We start from the raw sequence: 19476 nt of genomic DNA on the forward strand, positions 1-19476 counted from the left end.
AATAAATTCATTAAAAATCCTACAATGTGATTTTCTGGAATTCTTTTTCTCAATTTGTTTGTCATAGTTGACGTGTACCTATGATGGAAATTACAGGCCTCTCTCATCTTTTTAAGTGGGAGAACTTGCACAATTGGTGGCTGACTAAATACTTTTTTTCCCCACTGTACATACACACACACACACACTTTCTTATCATAGCCTACTCCCTACATTCCTCAGTTATTGCCGTTCTCACAATATTCTGCACCATACTCATTAAAAAGCCTATCAGTTGCCTGTAGGCAGTTCTCCTTGTCCTTTGTTGTCTGGCCTAACTCTTACTCACATTGCTAAATAGTAGCTCAATGCCATAGTCTTTACTGGTCCTACACTCACACATTTCTAACACATTATACACAGTTTCAGGGTGTAATAATTAGTCATTAATAATTAATCTATCACTAACTGCCTTAATTTTGGAAGAGTGGATCCATAATAAATACAAATACACAGAATATCTGATAACACTTTAATATTCTCGTTTTTATAAATGACATTTGAAAATATCACCAAACATAGTGAGGCTGCCTAGCTCCTCACTCCTGCTCTAATTCACAACTCTGTACCTCTGATGTACTAGACTTAGCCTTAGGCCTACTTGACAAACCCATCTGATTGTGTCCTAAATGGCTGTATTCCCTATATAGTGCACTACTTGTTGTCCCTATGGGATGGGAGCCGGTCAAAAGTAGTGCAGTACATAGGGAATAGGGTCCCATTTTGGACTCAGACAGACAGACAGACAGACAGACATACAGCTCTGTTACTTCTCCAGTGTTCCAGTGTTCCAAAACTTCAAACAATAAAAACAGGACAATGACAAGATTCCATTTTCCTTTTCACTTAAAACATTCAGGAATGTGAATCGTAACGCGCGTACAATTCATATAAATTAAATCACTAAAGAAAGGAATGAGATGAAGTTTCTAAAAACGAAAGTCAGTACCGCACCAGACGTAGAGCCTCTCAAGTGGAAGAATGGTTCGTTTGTGTGTCTCCAGGTGAAATATAAAGGAACACACGCACACACACACACACACTACTACACAGTCTTTCTGTGGTGCTGGGTTATAAAACACATAAGATCCAACAGTTTAGTGATCAATAATAAACATCTGTGTGAGTAGTGTTCATCAGTGATGACTAACTAGGATACTAGTTACAGTAGCTACACTAACTAGGATAGTAGTTACAGTAGCTTCACTATCTAACTAGTATACTAGTTACAGTAGCTATACTAACTACACTGAACATAAACGCAACATGTAAAGTGTTGGTCCCATGTTTCATAAGCTGAAATAAAAGATCCCAAAAATGTTCCATACGCACAAAAAGCTTATTTCTCTCAAATTGTGAGCTCAAATTTGTTTACATCCCTGTTAGTGAGCATTTCTCCTTTGCCAAGATAATCCATCCACCTGACAGGTGTGGCATATCAAGAAGCTGATTAAACAGCATGATCATTACACAGGTGCACCTTGTTCTGGGGAGTATAAAAGGCCACTCTAAAATGTGCAGTTTTGTCACAACACAATGCCACAGATGTCTCAAGTTTTGAGGGAGCATGCAATTGGCATGCTGAGTGCAGGAATGTCCACCAGAACTGTTGCCAGATAATTTAATGTTCATTTCTCTACCATAAGCCGCCTCCAACGTTGTTTTAGAGAATTTGGCAGTACGTCCAACCAACCTCACAACCGCAGACCACGTGTATGGCGTTGTGTGGGCGAGCGGTTTGCTGATGTCAACGTTGTGAACAGAGTGCCCCATGGTGGCAGTGGGGTTATGGTATGGGCAGGCATAAGCTACGGACAACGAACACAATTGCATTTTATCGATGGCAATTTGAATGCACAGATACCGTGACGAGATCCTGAGGTCCATTGTCTTGCCATTCATCCGCCATAATCACCTCATGTTTCAGCATGATAATGCACAGCCCCATGTCGCAAGGATCTGTACACAATTCCTGGAGGCTGAAAATGTCCCAGTTCTTCCATGGCCTGCATACTCACCAGACATGTCACCCATTGAGCATGTTTGGGATGCTCTGGATCGAAATATACGACAGCGTGTTTCAGGTCCCGCTAATATCCAGCAACTTCGCAAAGCCATTGAAGAGGAGTGGGACAACATTCCACAGGCCACAATCAACAGCCTGATCAACTCTATGCAAAGGAGATGTGTCGCGCTGGATGAGGCAAATGGTGGTCACACCAGACACTGACTGGTTCTGATCCACGCCCCTACCTTTTTTTTAAGGTATCTGTGACCAACAGATGCATATCTGTATTCCCAGTCATGTAAAATCCATAGATTGGTGCCTAATAAATGTATTTCAATTCACTGATTTTCTTATATGAACTGTAACTCAGTAAAATGTTAGAAATTGTTGCGTTTCTATTTTAGTTCAGTATATTATCTACATTTCCAGACACTGTGATAGCTAGGTGGTCAAACTAACGGCTGAACCATTCAACCAACCTGTTCAGCTACATTTCATCTCCTGGTGAATGTGTGTGGTGGTTAGTGTATGTATGTGTTTTCATTCCAAAAAAAAAGTATCAGTCCATTCAAGTATCAGTCCAAGCAGTCCCACCAGGACAATCATGTGAAGAGTCTCAGACTGCATTCGGAATGGCACCCTAATCCCTATATAGTGCACTACTTTTGACCAGACCCCTATGAGCTCTGGTCAGATGTAGTGCACTATATAGGGTATAGGGTACCATTTGGGATGCAGCCACAGACTCCTTCTCCACAGTCACATAGAGCCGTAGTGAGTGGAGGGAGGGAGGGACAAACAGATACAGAGGAAGAAAAGGAGATGAAGAGACAAGGAGACAAGGCTTTGAAGAGAAGGAGACAAGGTGATGAAGAGAGGAAGACAAGGAGACAAAGAGAGGAAGCCACTTTAGACTATTGAGATGTACCCTTTAATCTCAACCAAACACTCCGCTTTACACTTCTATCCACTTGGCTCACACTCTGGTCCTCTAGTTCCTCTCCAGTCACACTCTGGTCCTCTAGCTCCTCTCCAGTCACACTCTTGTCCTCTAGTTCCTCTCCAGTCACACTCTTGTCCTCTAGTTCCTCTCCAGTCACACTCTTGTCCTCTAGTTCCTCTCCAGTCACACTCTTTTCCTCTAGTTCCTCTCCAGTCACACTCTTGTCCTCTAGTTCCTCTCCAGTCACACTCTTGTCCTCTAGTTCCTCTCCAGTCACAGCCTCCTCTAGTTCCTCTCTAGTCACAGCCTCCTCTAGATCCTCTCCAGTCACAGCCTCCTCTAGCTCCTCTCCAGTCACAGCCTCCTCTAGCTCCACTCCAGTCACAACCTCCTCTAGCTCCTCTCCAGTCACAGCCTCCTCTAGTTCCTCTCCAGTCACAGCCTCCTCTAGCTCCTCTCCAGTCACAGCCCCCTCTAGTTCCTCTCCAGTCACAGCCTCCTCTAGTTCCTCTCCAGTCACAGCCTCCTCTAGTTCCTCTCCAGTCACAGCCTCCTCTAGTTCCTCTCCAGTCACAGCCTCCTCTCCAGTCACAGCCTCCTCTAGTTCCTCTCCAGTCACAGTCTCCTCTAGCTCCACTCCAGTCACAGCCTCCTCTAGCTCCACTCCAGTCACAGCCTCCTCTCCAGTCCTTTCTTCCACTCCCAGTGCTGTGTCCTCTCTCTAGACCGATCCAAACTCGTCCATCCAGGCCTGGTACTTCTCCAAGTCGGCAGCGGAGACAGACTTGGAGATCTTCTTCAGGGTCATGGTGAAGTCGTCCATGGTGACAGGCATCTGAAGCTCTTCTTTAGACAGAGCTCTGATCTCCTCTGGAGAGAGGCCCTGGATACGCCGACGCATTGCCATCATAGACGCGTCTCTGTGGGGGCAGACACACATGGCATTAGCATACAACACACACACACACACACAGGTTGAGGAATACACACACTCAGAGACAGAGACACATTCTTTATACAGAGCTCTGATCTCTTGACACCAAAAAACCTGGATACAGTGCATTCGGAAAGTATTCAGACCCCCTTGACTTTTTCCACATTTTGTTGCAGCCTCATTCTAAAATGTATGAAATAGTTTTTCCCCCCCACATCGATCTACACAAAATACCCCATAATGACAAAGCAAAAACAGGTTTTTATACATTTTTGCAAATGTATAAAAAATAAAAAACGGAAATACCACATTTACATAAGTATTCAGACCCTTTACTCAGTACTGTGGTCCTCTGTAGCTCAGCTGGTAGAGCACGGCGCTTGTAACGCCAAGGTAGTGGGTTCGATCCCCGGGACCACCCATACACAAAAAAATAATAATTATGCACGCATGACTGTAAGTCGCTTTGGATAAAAGCGTCTGCTAAATGGCATATTATATTATTATTATTATTATTACTTTGTTGAAGCGCCTTTGGCAGCGATTACCCAAGTCTTCTTGGGTATGACGCTACAAGCTTGGCACACCTGTATTTGGGGAGTTTCCCCCATTCTTCTCTGCAGATCCTCTCAAACTATGTCAGGTTGGATGGGGAGCATCGCTGCTCAGCTGTTTTCAGTCTGGGCTCTGGTTTGGCCACTCAAGGACATTCTGAGACTTGTCCTGAAGCCACTCCTGCGTTGTCTTGGCTGTGTGCTTAGAGTTGTTGTCCTGTTGGAAGTTGAACCTTCGCCCCAGTCTGAGGTCCTGAGCGCTCTGGAGCAGTTTTCATCAAGGATCTCTCTGTACTTTGCTCCGTTCATCTTTCCGTCGATCTTGACTAGTCTCTCAGTCTCTGCCGCTGAAAAACATCCCCACAGCATGATGCTGCCACCACCATGTTTCACCGTAGGGATGGTGCCAGGTTTCCTCCAGACGTGACACTTGGCATTCAGATCAAAGAGTTCAATCTTGGTTTCATCAGACCAGAGAATCTTGTTTATCATGGTCTGAGGATTTAAGTGCCTTTTGGCAAACTCCAAGCGGGCTGTCATGTGCATTTTACTGAGGAGTGGCTTCGGTCTGGCCACTCTACCATAAAGGCCTGATTGGTGGAGTGCTGCAGAGATGGTTGTCCTTCTGGAAGATTCTCCCATCTCCACAGAGGAACTCTGGAGCTCTGTCAGCGTGACCATCGGGTTCTTGGTCACCTCCCTGACCATGGCCCTTCTCCCCGATTGCTCAGTTTGGCCGGGCAGCCAGATCTAGGAAGAGTCTTGGTGGTTCCAAACTTCTTCCATTTAAGAACGATGGAGGCCACTGTGTTCTTGGGGACCATCAATGCTGCAGAAATGTTTTGGTACCTTTCCCCAGATCTGTGCCTCAACACAATCCTGTCTCGAAGCTCTACGGTCAATTCCTTTGACCTCATGGCTTGGTTTTTGCTCTGACATGCACTGTCAACTGTGGGACCTTACATAGACAGGTGTGTGCCTTTCCAAATCATGTCCAATCAATTGAATTTACCACAGGTGGCCTCCAATCAAGTTGATCAATGGAAACAGGATGCACCTGAGCTCAATGTTGAGTCTCATAGCAAAGAATACTTATGTAAATAAGGTGTTTCTGTTTTTTATTTGTAATAAATTTGCAAAAATCTCTAAAAAACTGTTTTTGCTTTGTCATTATGGGGTATTGTGGGTAGATTCAATTAGTTTTTTCCCTCATCAATCAATTTTAGAATAAGGCTGTAACGTAACAAAATGTGGAAAACGTCAAGGGATCTTAATACTTTCCGAATGCACTGTAAATTGACGCATAACTAAAATGTACTGCACACAGCTAATTGGTCACATACAGCGCAGAGGCCTGACCTCCCGAGGCCACAATGGTTTCTCTCCATCTCCCTCCCTCCCTCCCTCTGTATCCTCTCCCTCTCTCCCTCCATCTCGCTCTCTCCCTCCATCTCGCTCTCTCTCTCTCTCTGTATCTCGCTCTCTCTCTGTATCTCGCTCTCTCTCTCTCTGTATCTCTCTCCCTCTCGCTCTGTATCTCGCTCTCCCTTTCCTTCCATCTCTCCCTTAATCTATCCCTTTCCCTCTCTTCTCCCCTCTCTCCCTCTTTCGCTCGCTCGCCCTCCCCATCTGCCTCCCACTCCCTCTCTTCCCCCCTCCCTCTCTCTCTCCCTCCCCCTTCCACTCTCCCTCCTCCCCCGCTCCCTCCCACTTCCCCCCTCCCTCTCTCTCTCTCTCCCTCCCCCTTCCACTCTCCCTCCCTCCCACTCTCCTCCCTCCCGCTCTCCCTCCCACTCTCCCTCCCTCGCTCGCTCTCCCACTCTCCTCCCTCCCGCTCGCTCTCCCACTCTCCTCCCTCCCGCTCGCTCTCCCACTCTCCTCCCTTCCGCTCTCCCGCTCTCCCTCCCACCCACCCTCCCCCTCAACTCTCTCTGTTATATAAAGGGTGTGTTCAGGGGATGCCCCTGGCCAAGAGCCATGACTGTGACCTTAGCTTACACACACAGACAGAAAGTGCCACACGACTAGTCACGACTCACAAGGGTCAGTCATGGGAACAGTCTCACAAGAACACTCGCACACGTTTTGTTCATCTATCCTCGTGGGGACCTCAGATTAATTTCCATTCAAAATCCTATTTTCCCTAACCTGTAACCCTAAACACTAACCCCTTACCCTAACTGTAACCCTAAACACTAACCCCTTACCCTAACTGTAACCCTAAACACTAACCCCTTACCCTAACTGTAACCCTAAACACTAACCCCTTACCCTAACTGTAACCCTAAACACTAAGCTTAAAATAGCTTTTGTCCTCATGGGTGTATGGGAAATGTCCCCACGAGGAAGAATTTTCCTTCTTTTACTATCTTAAAGTCCCCAAAAGGACTTAAAGTCCCCAAAAAGCCCCCCCCACACACACACACACAGCTAGACCTGCAGACGTTGGTGATGTCAGCGCCAGAGTATCCGTCTATCTTGTCAGCGATGAGAGCCAGGTCCACGTCATCAGCCACATCCACCTCCTTTAGACTGATCCCCAGCAGCTCAGCACGACCCACAGCTACACACACACACACACACACAGGAAAGTGGGTTAACAACACACCCTACAGCTAGAGACATACAGGTATAACTGTACAACAATGTGAACGTTCTGCACAACAGATACATTTTAAGAATAGGTTAATATGCAAGACATCTGTATGAAACAGGATTTCCGCATCTCAGGTTCAGGGTAAGGGTAGAGGTTAGGGTTGAAAGGTTAAAGATCACCTGTAGGCAGTGGGATGTAGATTCTCTTCTCCAGTCGTCTCCGTAGCGCCTCGTCAATGTCCCAGGGGAAGTTAGTAGCGGCCAGAACCATCACCATCTTAGAGGGATCGTCATTCTCTGAAGCTCCCCCCACACCTGGACAACAATGGTACAGTCAGATAGCTCCCCCCACACCTGGACAACAATGGTACAGTCAGATAGCTCCCCCTACACCTGGACAACAATGGTACAGTCAGATAGCTCCCCCTACACCTGGACAACAATGGTACAGTCAGATAGCTCCCCCCACACCTGGACAACAATGGTAGAGTCAGATAGCTCCCCCTACACCTGGACAACAATGGTACAGTCCCCAAAAACACATCTCAGCAGCCGAGCAAGAAACAACATATTCAGAAACCAGTGAACTCTTTCTCCCTCTGCCCCACTCCCTCCCTCTCTCTCTCCTTATCTATTTCACCCTCTCTCCTTATCTATTTCACCCTCTCTCCTTATCTATTTCACCCTCTCTCCTTATTTATTTCTCCCTCTATCTATTTCTCCCTCTCTCTTTATATATTTCACCCTCTCTCCTTATCTATTTCACCCTCTCTCCTTATTTATTTCTCCCTCTATCTATTTCTCCCTCTCTCCTTATCTATTTCACCCTCTCTCCTTATCTATTTCACCCTCTCTCCTTATCTATTTCTCCCTCTCTTCTTATCTATTTCTCCCTCTCTCCTTATCTATTTCTCCCTCTCTCTTTATATATTTCTCCCTCGCTCCTTATCTATTTCACCCTCTCTCCTTATCTATCTCTCCCTCTCTCTTTATATATTTCACCCTCGCTCCTTATCTATTTCACCCTCTCTCCTTATCTATTTCACCCTCTCTCCTTATCTATTTCACCCTCTCTCTTTATATATTTCTCCCTCGCTCCTTATCTATTTCACCCTCTCTCCTTATCTATCTCTCCCTCTCTCTTTATATATTTCACCCTCGCTCCTTATCTATTTCACCCTCTCTCCTTATCTATTTCACCCTCTCTCCTTATCTATTTCACCCTCTCTCTTTATATATTTCACCCTCGCTCCTTATCTATTTCACCCTCTCTCCTTATCTATTTCTCCCTCGCTCCTTATCTATTTCTCCCTCTCTCCTTATCTATTTCACCCTCGCTCCTTATCTATTTCACCCTCTCTCCTTATCTATTTCACCCTCGCTCCTTATCTATTTCACCCTCTCTCCTTATCTATTTCACCCTCTCTCTTTATATATTTCACCCTCGCTCCTTATCTATTTCACCCTCTCTCCTTATCTATTTCTCCCTCTCTCCTTATCTATTTCTCCCTCGCTCCTCCTCCTCCTCCTCTCTTCCTCTCCCCCAGCTTCTCTCACCGTCCATCTGTACCAGTATTTCTGACTTGACTCTGCGGCTGGCTTCGTGTTCGTCTGACTTCCCTCGACTCCCACAGATGGAGTCTATCTCATCTATGAAGATGGTGGTCGGGGCGTAGAACCTCGCCTGGACACAATGGAGAGAAAAGGTTCTTTCAAAAAAGGTTCATTGAGTATTCCCCAGTGAGCAGAAATGGTTGAAAGACATCTTTTCAACGTCTTTTCAACCAAAGATACATCTTTTTTTTTTTTCACTCAGCCGGGGTCTCAACTTACTGTTGAGAGTTACAATAGTAGAATACACGAGGAGTCATTTCAAAATGTGGTTGTGCATCAGCAGTTTTCCACTTGTTCTGTCAGTCACTCAATTATCCCATGTCAGCGATGATTTATTGCTAGGTAAGGTAGTCTAGTCAGCTATCTAAACCTTGTAGTAGGCCTAATCATCACCGTATTACTGTTTTCGTCCGTCACAAGAGACCACACACACACACACAAAGACTCACCATCTCAAAGAGCAGGCGAACCAGTTTCTCAGACTCTCCTCTGTATTTGGAGGTGAGTGTGGAGGAGGACACGTTGAAGAAGGTGGTGCCACACTCTGTAGCCACGGCTTTAGCCAGCATAGTCTTCCCTGTCCCTGGGGGGCCCACCATCAACACCCCCTGGTGGAGAGAGAGAGAGAGAGAGAGACAGAGAGAGAGAGAGAGAGAGAGAGACAGAGAGACAGAGAGACAGAGAGACAGAGAGACAGAGAGACAGAGAGAGAGAGAGAGAGAGAGAGAGAGAGAGAGAGAGAGAGACAGAGAGAGAGACAGAGACAGAGACAGAGACAGAGACAGAGACAGAGACAGAGACAGAGAGAGAGAGAGAGAGAGAGAGAGAGAGAGACAGAGACAGAGAGAGAGAGAGAGACAGAGAGACAGAGAGAGACTGAGCATATATTGCAGAGGGGTCGCTGACAGTAGGTCAATCTTTTCCAAACTACATGAATTTCTACAGTACAACATCACCGCTTACAGGCTGAGTGGTGTATGGCAAAGAGCAGCCTCTGAATATCCATCCATATGTCAATGTTCAAAACTGTTCACTGTATTCATTCATTCATTCACATGTAAGAAACCATGCATTTCTACACTACATGGTCTTCATGTGATATTTGTGTTTGGTTGTGACACAGAGACCAATGAAATATTGACCCCCCTATCAATGGATTGGGCCTGAGGGCAGGGCTCTAAATTAACGTATTTCCATTGGTAGCACTGGTGCTCCTAACTTTAAAAAGTTAGGAGCACCACATAAAATGTACCAAAGTGTTGGTCAGTGTTTCCCAAGGGACCATTTGAATAGATGTTACATTTAGACAAACATTTTAGAATAGGCTGATTCAGAACATGCTGTTGTACAAACAACATACAGAGCTACACCATCACTGGTAGCAACCTGTATTAGAGGTAACGTTTGCTTTGCCCTAGCTAGTGCATTTAGCTAAATGGCATTTAGCTAGCCAGCTAGCTAGTTAGCAATTAGCTAAATGGCATTTAGCTAGCCAGCTAGCTAAATGGCATTTAGCTAGCCAGCTAGCTAGTTAGCGATATGCATTTAACTAAATGGCATTTAGCTAGCCAGCTAGCGATTAGCGATGTGCATTTAGCTAAATGGCATTTAGCTAGCCAGCTAGCTAGTTAGCGATATGCATTATGTAGGCACATGCCAGGTTTCTTATATTTGTATTTATTAAGGATCCCCATTAGCTGTTGCCAAGGCAGCAGCTACTCTTCCTGGGGTCCAGCAACATTAAAGGCAACTTTTCACAACACATTCAATGTGTTCGCTCAGGCCACTATTCTACTACCACATATCTACAATACAAAATCCATGTGTAAGTGTGTGTAGAGTGCGTGTCTTATCATGTGTATGTGTGTGTGTGTGTGTGTCCCTTCACAGTCCCCGTTGTTCCATAAGGGGTATTTTTATCTGTTTTTTAAATCTGATTCTACTGCTTGCATCAGTTACCTGATGTGGAATAGAGTTCCATGTAGCCATGGCTCTATGTAGTACTGTGCGCCTTCCATAGTCTGTTCTGGACTTGGGGATTGTGAAGAGACCTCTGGTGGCATGTCTTGTGGGGTATGCATGGGTGCCCGAGCTGTGTGCTAGTATTTTAAAAAACAGACACCAGAGGTGATGAAGTCAATCTCTTCTCCACTTTGAGCCATGAGAGATTTACATGCATATTAGACTAGCTAACTCGCATTTTGCTGAGAACAAGATACACAAACTAATTGTATAATAGAAAAAGCAAGGTGGAAAGCAGCATCGTTCTTGTTTTGGAAGGATCTGTGTTGAGTGCATGAATTGACAGCATGCTGAGAGAATAAACAGTGTGCTGCCTGCTTGAGTGGCCGGGGGCGGGGCTTGGTGTGTATAGCCTGGGAACTGGAAGCAAACAGCCGTGGAGGGAGAAAGACGACTATGACTATGGCACGTGGAGGCTGTGGTAAAGCAAAGCCTAATAATTACAACAATTATTATCTGGGTGATTATTTTTTTTTTCTAGTTGCACTGGTGCTCCCAAATTAAAACTGCAGGTCACACAGCTAAGTATTTTGGAAGCATGTAGGTATTACAGACTGGGTCAGGGAGAGGTTGAAAATGTCAGTGAAGACCCTTGCCAAATGGTACGCGTCCTGGTAATCCGTCTGGCCCTGCGGCCTTGTGAATGTTTAACCTGTTTAAAGGTCTTGCTCACATCGGCTACAGAGAGCGTGATCACACAGTCGTCCAGGACAGCTGGTGCTCTCATGCATGGTTTAGTTTTGCTAGCCTCGAAGCTAGCATAGAAGGTATTTAGCTCGTCTGATAGGCTCGCATCACTGGGCAGCTCACGGCTGGGTTTCCCTTTGTAATCCGTGATATAGTTTGCAAGCCCTGCCACATCCGACGTGCGTTAGAGCAGGTGTAGTAGGATTAGATCTTAGTCCTGTTATGACGCTTTGCCTGTTTGATGGTTCGTCTGAGTGCATAGCGGGATCTCTTATAAGCGTCCGGATTAGTGTTCTTCTCCGTGAAAGCGGGAACTCTGTGTCTGTTTGGGATATGTATGTAAGGTCACTGTGGGGATGACGTTGTCGATGCACTTATTGATGAAGCCGGTGACTGAGGTGGTATACTCCTCAATGCCATCGGATGAATCCCGGAACATATTCCAGTCTGTGCTAGCAAAACAGTCCTGTAGCTTAGCATCCGTGTCATCAGACCACTTCCGAGTCACTGGTACTTCCTGCTTTCGTTTTTGCTTGTAAGCAGAAATCAGGAGGATAGAGTTATGGTCAGATTTGCCAAATGGAGGGCGAGGGAGAGCTTTGTACGCGTCTCTGTGTGTAGAGTAAAGGTGATCTAGAGTTATTTCACCTCTAGTTGTACAGGTGACATGCTGGTAGAAATGAGGTAATCTGCACAAGAACTGTTCGTCAGGAGCTTCATGAAATGGGTTTCCATGGCCGAGCAGCCACACACAAGCCTAAGATCACTATGCGCAATGCCAGGCGTCGGCTGGAGTGGTGTAAAGCTCGCCGCCATTGGACTCTGGAGCAGTGGAAACGCATTCTCTGGAGTGATGAATCACTCTTCACCATCTGGCAGTCCGACGGACGAATATGGGTTTGGCGGATGCCAAGAAAACGCTACCTGCCCCAATGCATTATGCCAACTGTAAAGTTTGGTGGAGGAGGAATAAGGGTCTGTTGCTGTGTTTCATGGTTCGGGCTAGACCCCTTAGTTCCAGTGAAGGGAAATCTTAACGCTACAGCGTACAATGACATTCTAGACAATTCTGTGCTTCCAACTTTGTGGCAACATTTTGGGGAAGTCCCTTTCCTGTTTCAGCATGACAATGTCCCCGTGCGCAAAGCGAGGTCCTGACAGAAATGGTTTGTCGAGATCGGTGTGGAAGAACTTGACTGGCCTGTACAGACCCCTGACCTCAACCCCATCGAACACCTATAGGATGAATTGGAATGTCGACTGTGAGCCAGCCCTAATCGCCCAACATCAGTGCCCGACCTCACTAATGCTTGTGGCTGAATGGAAGCAAGTTCCCGTAGCAATGTTCCAACATCTAGTGGAAAGCCTTCCCAGAAGAGTGGAGGCTGTTATAGCAGCAAAGGGGGGACCAACTCCATATTAATGCCCATGATTTTGGAATGAGATGTTCGACAAGATGTTCGACAAGCATACTTTAGGCCATGTAGTGTATGTGTGGAATTATTTTTTATTTAGAATGGCCCACAGTGCTTCCCGCGGTAACGTGTTTAATAATATGCCAGGTAGGCTACACCAGTTGTAGAGCGGATTAATTTTAAGTATTGAGCAATAAATATAGCAGCACGAGAAAGCTGAGATCCTCTTTTAAATAGAGGCCAGTCAAAACTCTGTTTTCACACGCAATTGTGAAATGACTGGGCTTATAACACGTTTCACTAGGATCTGTAGGCTATGTGCTCTCAAACCATGTACCAGGGGTCTTGGGCCTGTAGGCTACGCTTAGATTTATTTGGCCACTTTAGGTTGTGATACAAACCTTATCAAAACATATTAGGCCTATGGGCTAGGCTACACGATGCATTCGACTATGATTTGAAAAAGTTGCAAAAAAATGCATGCACTGTTTCTTGCCTTAGACACACTGGGCATCATTCGCAAGTGATAATATTCTCACCCATCAGACTATTCTCAATGTAATCTTGTCTTTACATATACTAAATCATATATGTATGAAATTAGTTTTGATTTAGAATGGACCATTATCATGCACCTGTCAGAACAGGGGCAGGGGGAAAAAAAGACATGTCATCCGTATGCACTTGAATAGCGAATGGAGGACGCTTTTCCTGCGGTTCATTTTCATGCCAGCCAGGTAGGTTACTCCAGTTGTAAAGCATGGCAATGTGCTTAATATTATGAGAAATATAGTAGGCCTAGCCTATAGAAAGCTTATGGGATCCTCCTCTTTTTAATAGAAACTCTGTTTTCTCACGCATAGCATAGCCTAGCATAGCCTTGCATAGCATAGCCTATAGAAATGTTGCTCAACATGGGCTTATAGGAACACATTTCATTCCATGTATCAACCAGCTATGAGGAGCTGGCTCTCGCTGCGCAACAGCTGATCCTATTCCGTTTAAACTCAATGCCAGGGCTCTCCTGCAGTGTTCATTTTCGATTGCATTTGCATTGTCAGAGTGATTAGAGGGACAATAGAGCGCTGAGTACCAGGCCATTAGCGACTGGCTTTTAACAAGTTTGGTAGGCTACTAATGCTACTAATGACCACCAGCGGCATCAAAGAGCAGTTTTGGAGAAGCCTAGTTACCTTGACTCAACGGTCACATGGAATTTGACTGCGGCCATGACTCGTGACTGCCGGTGTGGCGGTAATACGGTCACGTTACAGCCCCTACTCATGACTTCACACACACAACTACTCACTATCTCTCATTGCCTTTTATGTGTGTGTGTTACCTTCCAGGGTCGGCGTATACCCTTGAAGAAGTCTGGCATCCACATGGGCAGAACCACCGCTTCTCTCAGCAACTTCTTAGCATCCTCCAGGTCAGCAATATCCCCCCTGGAACACACACACACACACCAAACGTATCAGCAATGCGTCAGTCCTACAGTGATACACACAAAGTGATGATTTACATTTACATTTTAGTCATTTAGCAGACGCTCTTATCACACACACGTCAGCAAGGTGATGTGTTTACTGTACCAGTGTACGTTGGGGTTGCGGGAGACGATGTCTCTCTCCAGTGCTTCCACTAAGTCACTGTCGTACCCTGAACCATCAAACTTCTTCAGCTCTCCATCCCCCGCTCCCTCTGCTACAGCCTTTTTACCCTGCAGGAGACACACACACACACACACACACACGTTTAACAGAAGTTTAACTTCCCCGCCTTATACTCGTCTTACCCTGGGACAACAGACATAAGAGTTTAAGGGCCGCTTTCCCAGACACAGATCAAGTCTAGTCCTAGACTAAAAGGTTATTTCGATAGAGATTAAGCATGATTTTCAGTCCAGGACTAGACTTCATGTGTCCAGGAAACCAGCCCTAACAGTGTAAATATAGTATCTCCAGCTGTACACTGACCTTGTCGTCTCTGGCCTTGGTGCCTCGGGGGGCGTCCCTGGGGGCAGGGCGGTCTGTTTTGGGGTTGGTCTGACCCCTCCCCCCTGGAGCCCCTCTGGGCTGCATCCCTGGTGAGTCCTTCCTCTGCTGGGGTTTTACACCACTGTTAGGACGCTTCACTGCAGCAGGGGCCCTAAACACACAGGCAGGGACACACACACACACACACACACACACACACAGAGACAGGCAGACACACACACATTTTCCATGAAGCAATTAATGTCTGAGCAGTGTAGCAAAACAGAATGTCAGTTTGAGAGATCATGATGGTTGTAGGATGCTACAGGGCCTATAGACTATTTTAGAAAGTCATAAGACGTACAGCTAGTGAATGAAACTATGCAGCATGTAACCTTTTTATTGTGGTCCTGTATACTGTAATCGCCATGCTTTTCAGAAGATGTGTAGCCTACTCTCTGCCATGTACTGCTGCAGCATCACTTCCAATAGGAAGCAGCAGCTTGTCAACTTCAAGTGGTGATCATTTGGTTAAGTGGTGATCTTTTGGTTAAGTGGTAATCATTTGGTTAAGTGGCATTTCCTCCTCTCATATCAGTGGATTCGCACTGATATATACACACTGATTCGTCCACTTCAATGCACACTACCCAGATACACTGTGTTAACGCTACAATGTTCCACCTTAAGATTTTAACTTGAGGTCTGTACTTGTTCTTAGTTAAAAATGAGACCTTACACAGCCAGGTGCTGTTTACCCCTTCAGGTTGCCTCCTCTGCACTCAGTAGTGGAGCTGGTCCGGTGAACCACGCTCAAGTGATGAATAAGATTGCCTGAGACCTGAAGAATTGTGTTAGGTCTCAGACATGCCATATACCTGTGCTCTGCGGGGGTGGGGGGGGGCCACACTGCGGGGTCTCGGGGCCCTTCCTCAGGCTGAGGGACAGGGAAGTCAGCTGGCTTGTCTACCTTAAAACTCTCCAGAGTTCCCACAATGCCTTTCACCTGCTCATACTCCTCCACCAGCTCCTGTCTCACCTAGAGCGAGAGAGGACATTTCGGTAACACTTTTAGCCAACCGGTATATCAAATGATTACTTGTTAAGCATGTAAGAGCGTTCATAATGTCTTATTACCAATGATTCTATGCTGCAACATGTATGTGGTATGTATGTATGTGTTTGGGAGAGTCCCACCTGTTGCCACTTGACTTTGAGTGCAGGGTCTCTGAGGGCTTGGCCGTGTTTCTGTATCTGCTGGATCACTCCCTGGTAGTAGACCATAGAGGAGTCATAGTTTCCCAGCAGAGCGTACTCTCTGCCCTTCTTAGCATTGTCACAGATCTCTGCCAGGTTCATCTTAATGGAGGACAATGTCTCTGGGCTGGAACTGTCTGCCAGGGAAACAGAAGAAGGCTACATTAGGATGAAAGTTCTCCTTCGATCTTCAGGTCGAAACGTTGCACAATAAAACTACAGAAGTAATCATCATCACTGTGTGGGTATCGCTTTCTTTCTTTAGTTGACTTGTTGTACCCTGTACCTGCAAGTCACTGGATGTAGCATACACTACTCTGAAACTAAGCTGTGTTAGTATGACATGATCTCAGCACTGAGAATGTAAAAGTGACGCAAGTAAACCAAGATCATGACATGGCTCACAGGCTTTATAAACAATGGGAACTGTTGTCAAACAGTAGTGAGATATATTGGTTCCCTTTCCTATGCACTACTGCTGGCTGTGTCACATGATCCCTTTCTTCAGTGTTTAGAGTTGGCTTGTCAGACTTACTATGTTCGGATTAGCTGGCTAGCTATGTACTATCTGAAATCAATGGACTGTTTGAACAGCCAGAGTTTGCAGATACTAGTTTAAACTGAAGTAAGAGCAAACTCAGAGTTATATAATAAGCTGTCTACACTGGAGGTGGTGTATCAAACCATTGCTCTGTTAGACCAGGGGTTCCCAAACACCCCCCGGGTGCACATTTTGGTGTATGCCCTACCACTACACAGCTGATTCATATAATCAAAGTTTGACAATGACTTGGTCATTTGAATCAGCCGTGTAACGTTAGCACTAGGGCAAAAACCTAAATGTGGACCCAGGGCAGGGCCAGGACCAAGTTTGGGAAACCCTGTACTAGACATGCAGTATGATCATCTTATCCCATGGTAAGCAGGATGTCCCATAGTTGATAGCAGTGTCCCTTCATTCTGGTTACACCCCCATGCATTTCAATAACCATATGTTCATAGTAGCTAAACTAATTACATTCACTTCAAAGCCTATTTAATTTAGCCCTACTTAATCCAGATGGGTTTCATAGTTAGCTAAAATAGCTAGAAAACACATCATTTTCACAATGTAGCTAGCTAGCTAGATAGTTAGCTTGCTAAGGTAAATATGTCAACCATTACTAGTGGGCTAGTATGTGAATCAACAATAATAACATCAGCAGAAAACCTTTTCAAAGAATGCACATATCAATAAAAAATCTATCATTGCATTTCAGGACCCGGGTCTTGTAGTTCAAACACAGATATCCCTCCATCTATTTTGATCAGCAGTATGCGTAAATAAAACAGCATTTCCCATCGGCCTCCAGTTACACCCCAAGCTTAGGCCAGATAACAAAACGGATCGCATGGCAAGAAAATACCCTCTTGTTTCGAATAAATGACGTCCCGCCAAGTATACCACACAAACCAAAAGACAAACAAATAGCTAGTACTTACAACTATGTGCATGAAAATAGTATGATTGTACCTCAAAGAGAAGCGCTTGTTTCTGTTGTTGTGTGCAGTAGTCCGTTACACAGTGGTGTTACCATGGCCGCGGAGAGACGCCGTGTGGAGAACGACGATCATCAGCGGAAGAGGAGGGGCCGCTGGAGGCCGTGGATGACATCTGTCATACAGAACACAACAGACTGTCAAAATATTATGACGAGGGGTGCTTACAGACTTCGATGATGCCCCAATTTTCACTAAATTGTCTGGATTAAATGGTTTAATCGAAGCTGGAGGGTAAACAATGCATACTCTAGAAGTGTTTGTTCTAGACTAGAGAGAGAGCAAGACAAAATAATGGTGTACCAAAAAAAGTCCAGTTGCCAGGACCACAAATACAAATTCCATCTAGACACCGTTGCCCTAGAGCACACAAAAAACTATACATACCTCGGCCTGAACATCAGCGCCGCAGGTAACTTCCACAAAGCTGTGTACGATCTGAGAGACAAATCAAGAAGGGCCTTCTATGCCATCAAAAGGAACATAAAATTAGACATACCAATTACCAAAAATACTTGAATCAGTTGTAGAACCCATTGCCCTTTATGGTTGTGAGGTCTGGGGTCCGCTCACCAACCAAGAATTCACAAAATGGGACAAACACCAAATTGAGACTGCATGCAGAATTCTGCAAAAATATCCTCTGTGTACAACGTAAAACACCAAATAATGCATGCAGAGCAGAATTAGGCCAATACCCGCTAATTATCCAAATCCAGAAAAGAGGCGTTTAAATTCTACAACCGCCTAAAAGGAAGCCATCACCTACAGAGAGATGAACCTGGAGAAGAGTCCCATAAGCAAGCTGGTCCTGGGGCTCTGTTCACAAACACAAACAGACCCCACAGAGCCCCAGGACAGCAACACAATTAGACCCAACCAAATCATGAGAAAACAAAAAGAGAATTACTTGACACATTGGAAAGAATTAACAAAAAAACAGAACAAACTAGAATGCTATTGGGCTCTAAACAGAGAGTACACAGTAGCAGAATACCTGACCACTGTGACTGACCCAAACGTAAGGAAAGCTTTGACTATGTACAGACTCAGTGAGCATAGCCTTGCTATTGAGAAAGGCCACCATAGGCAGACCTGGCTCTCAAGAGAAGACAGGCTATGTGCACACTGGCCACAAAATGAGGTGGAAACTGAGCTGCACTTCTTAACCTCCTGCCAAATGTATGACCATATTAGAGACACGTATTTCCCTCAGATTACACAGACCCACAAAGAATTTGAAAACAAATCCAATTTTGATAAACTCCCACATCTATTGGGTGAAATACCACAGTGTGCAATCACAGCAGCAATATTTGTAACCTGTTGCCACAAGAAAAGGGCAACCAGTGAGGAACAAACACCATTGTAAATACAACCCATATATTTATTTTCTCTTTTGTTGTAACGATCCCGGCTGTCTGAGTCGGGTCCTGTCTGGTGACTAGTGTTCCGGTTCGTAATCTCCAGTTTCCCGAGGGTTCGGGAACGCTCCGGGGAGCGCTCTGGTTTTCCGCACCTGCATCCCATCAGCAATCTGCACACCTGGTCCTGATCATCACCCTTCTTAGGCTCTGGCCTAACATCCAGTTCCTGCCGGATCGTTAGCTATGAACATTCCCACCCGGAACCTTCACCCAACCTCTGCCTGATGGTCGGCGGCTGCCGAGCCAGTACCGGACCAACCACTGCACCCTCAACAACCCATCCACGCCACCCGCTCTGTTCCCTGGATTATTCAGCCTCACTCGGAATCTATTAAATAAACTCTCACCTTTCTCTCAACGTACCTTGTCCTGGTCTGCTTCTGGGTTCTGGCATAGTAAACCGTGACAGAACGATCCGGCCAGTATGAACCCAGCGGACCTGGACTCTGTTCGCCATGCTATT

The 19476-nt window shown here is 45.6% G+C and overlaps 1 protein-coding gene across 3 annotated transcripts; it reads right to left on the reverse strand.

Moving 5' to 3' along the window:
• Nucleotides 1-2955: 2955 nt before the first annotated feature.
• katnal1 (katanin p60 subunit A-like 1) lies at nt 2956-17649 on the reverse strand. Of its 3 annotated transcripts, none has more exons than XM_041851434.2 (11): nt 17561-17649; nt 15988-16184; nt 15669-15829; nt 14791-14962; nt 14407-14534; nt 14154-14259; nt 9137-9295; nt 8631-8757; nt 7254-7388; nt 6915-7041; nt 2956-3910 (listed from the first exon to the last, which is right to left on the reverse strand). In XM_041851434.2, the coding sequence occupies exons 2-11, from the start codon at nt 16147-16149 to the stop codon at nt 3712-3714; spliced, it is 1476 nt and encodes a 491-aa protein (XP_041707368.1). In that variant the 5' UTR covers nt 16150-16184; nt 17561-17649; the 3' UTR covers nt 2956-3711. The 3 variants fall into 3 exon arrangements, with proteins under 3 accessions (XP_041707368.1, XP_041707370.1, XP_041707369.1); XM_041851436.2 differs by having other exon boundaries at nt 15988-16180; nt 17561-17644; XM_041851435.2 differs by having other exon boundaries at nt 17530-17629.
• Between the last annotated feature and the right edge of the window lie 1827 nt (nt 17650-19476).

The sequence above is a fragment of the Coregonus clupeaformis genome, chromosome 27, assembly GCF_020615455.1.
Source record: "Coregonus clupeaformis isolate EN_2021a chromosome 27, ASM2061545v1, whole genome shotgun sequence".
Lineage (NCBI taxonomy): Eukaryota > Metazoa > Chordata > Actinopteri > Salmoniformes > Salmonidae > Coregonus > Coregonus clupeaformis.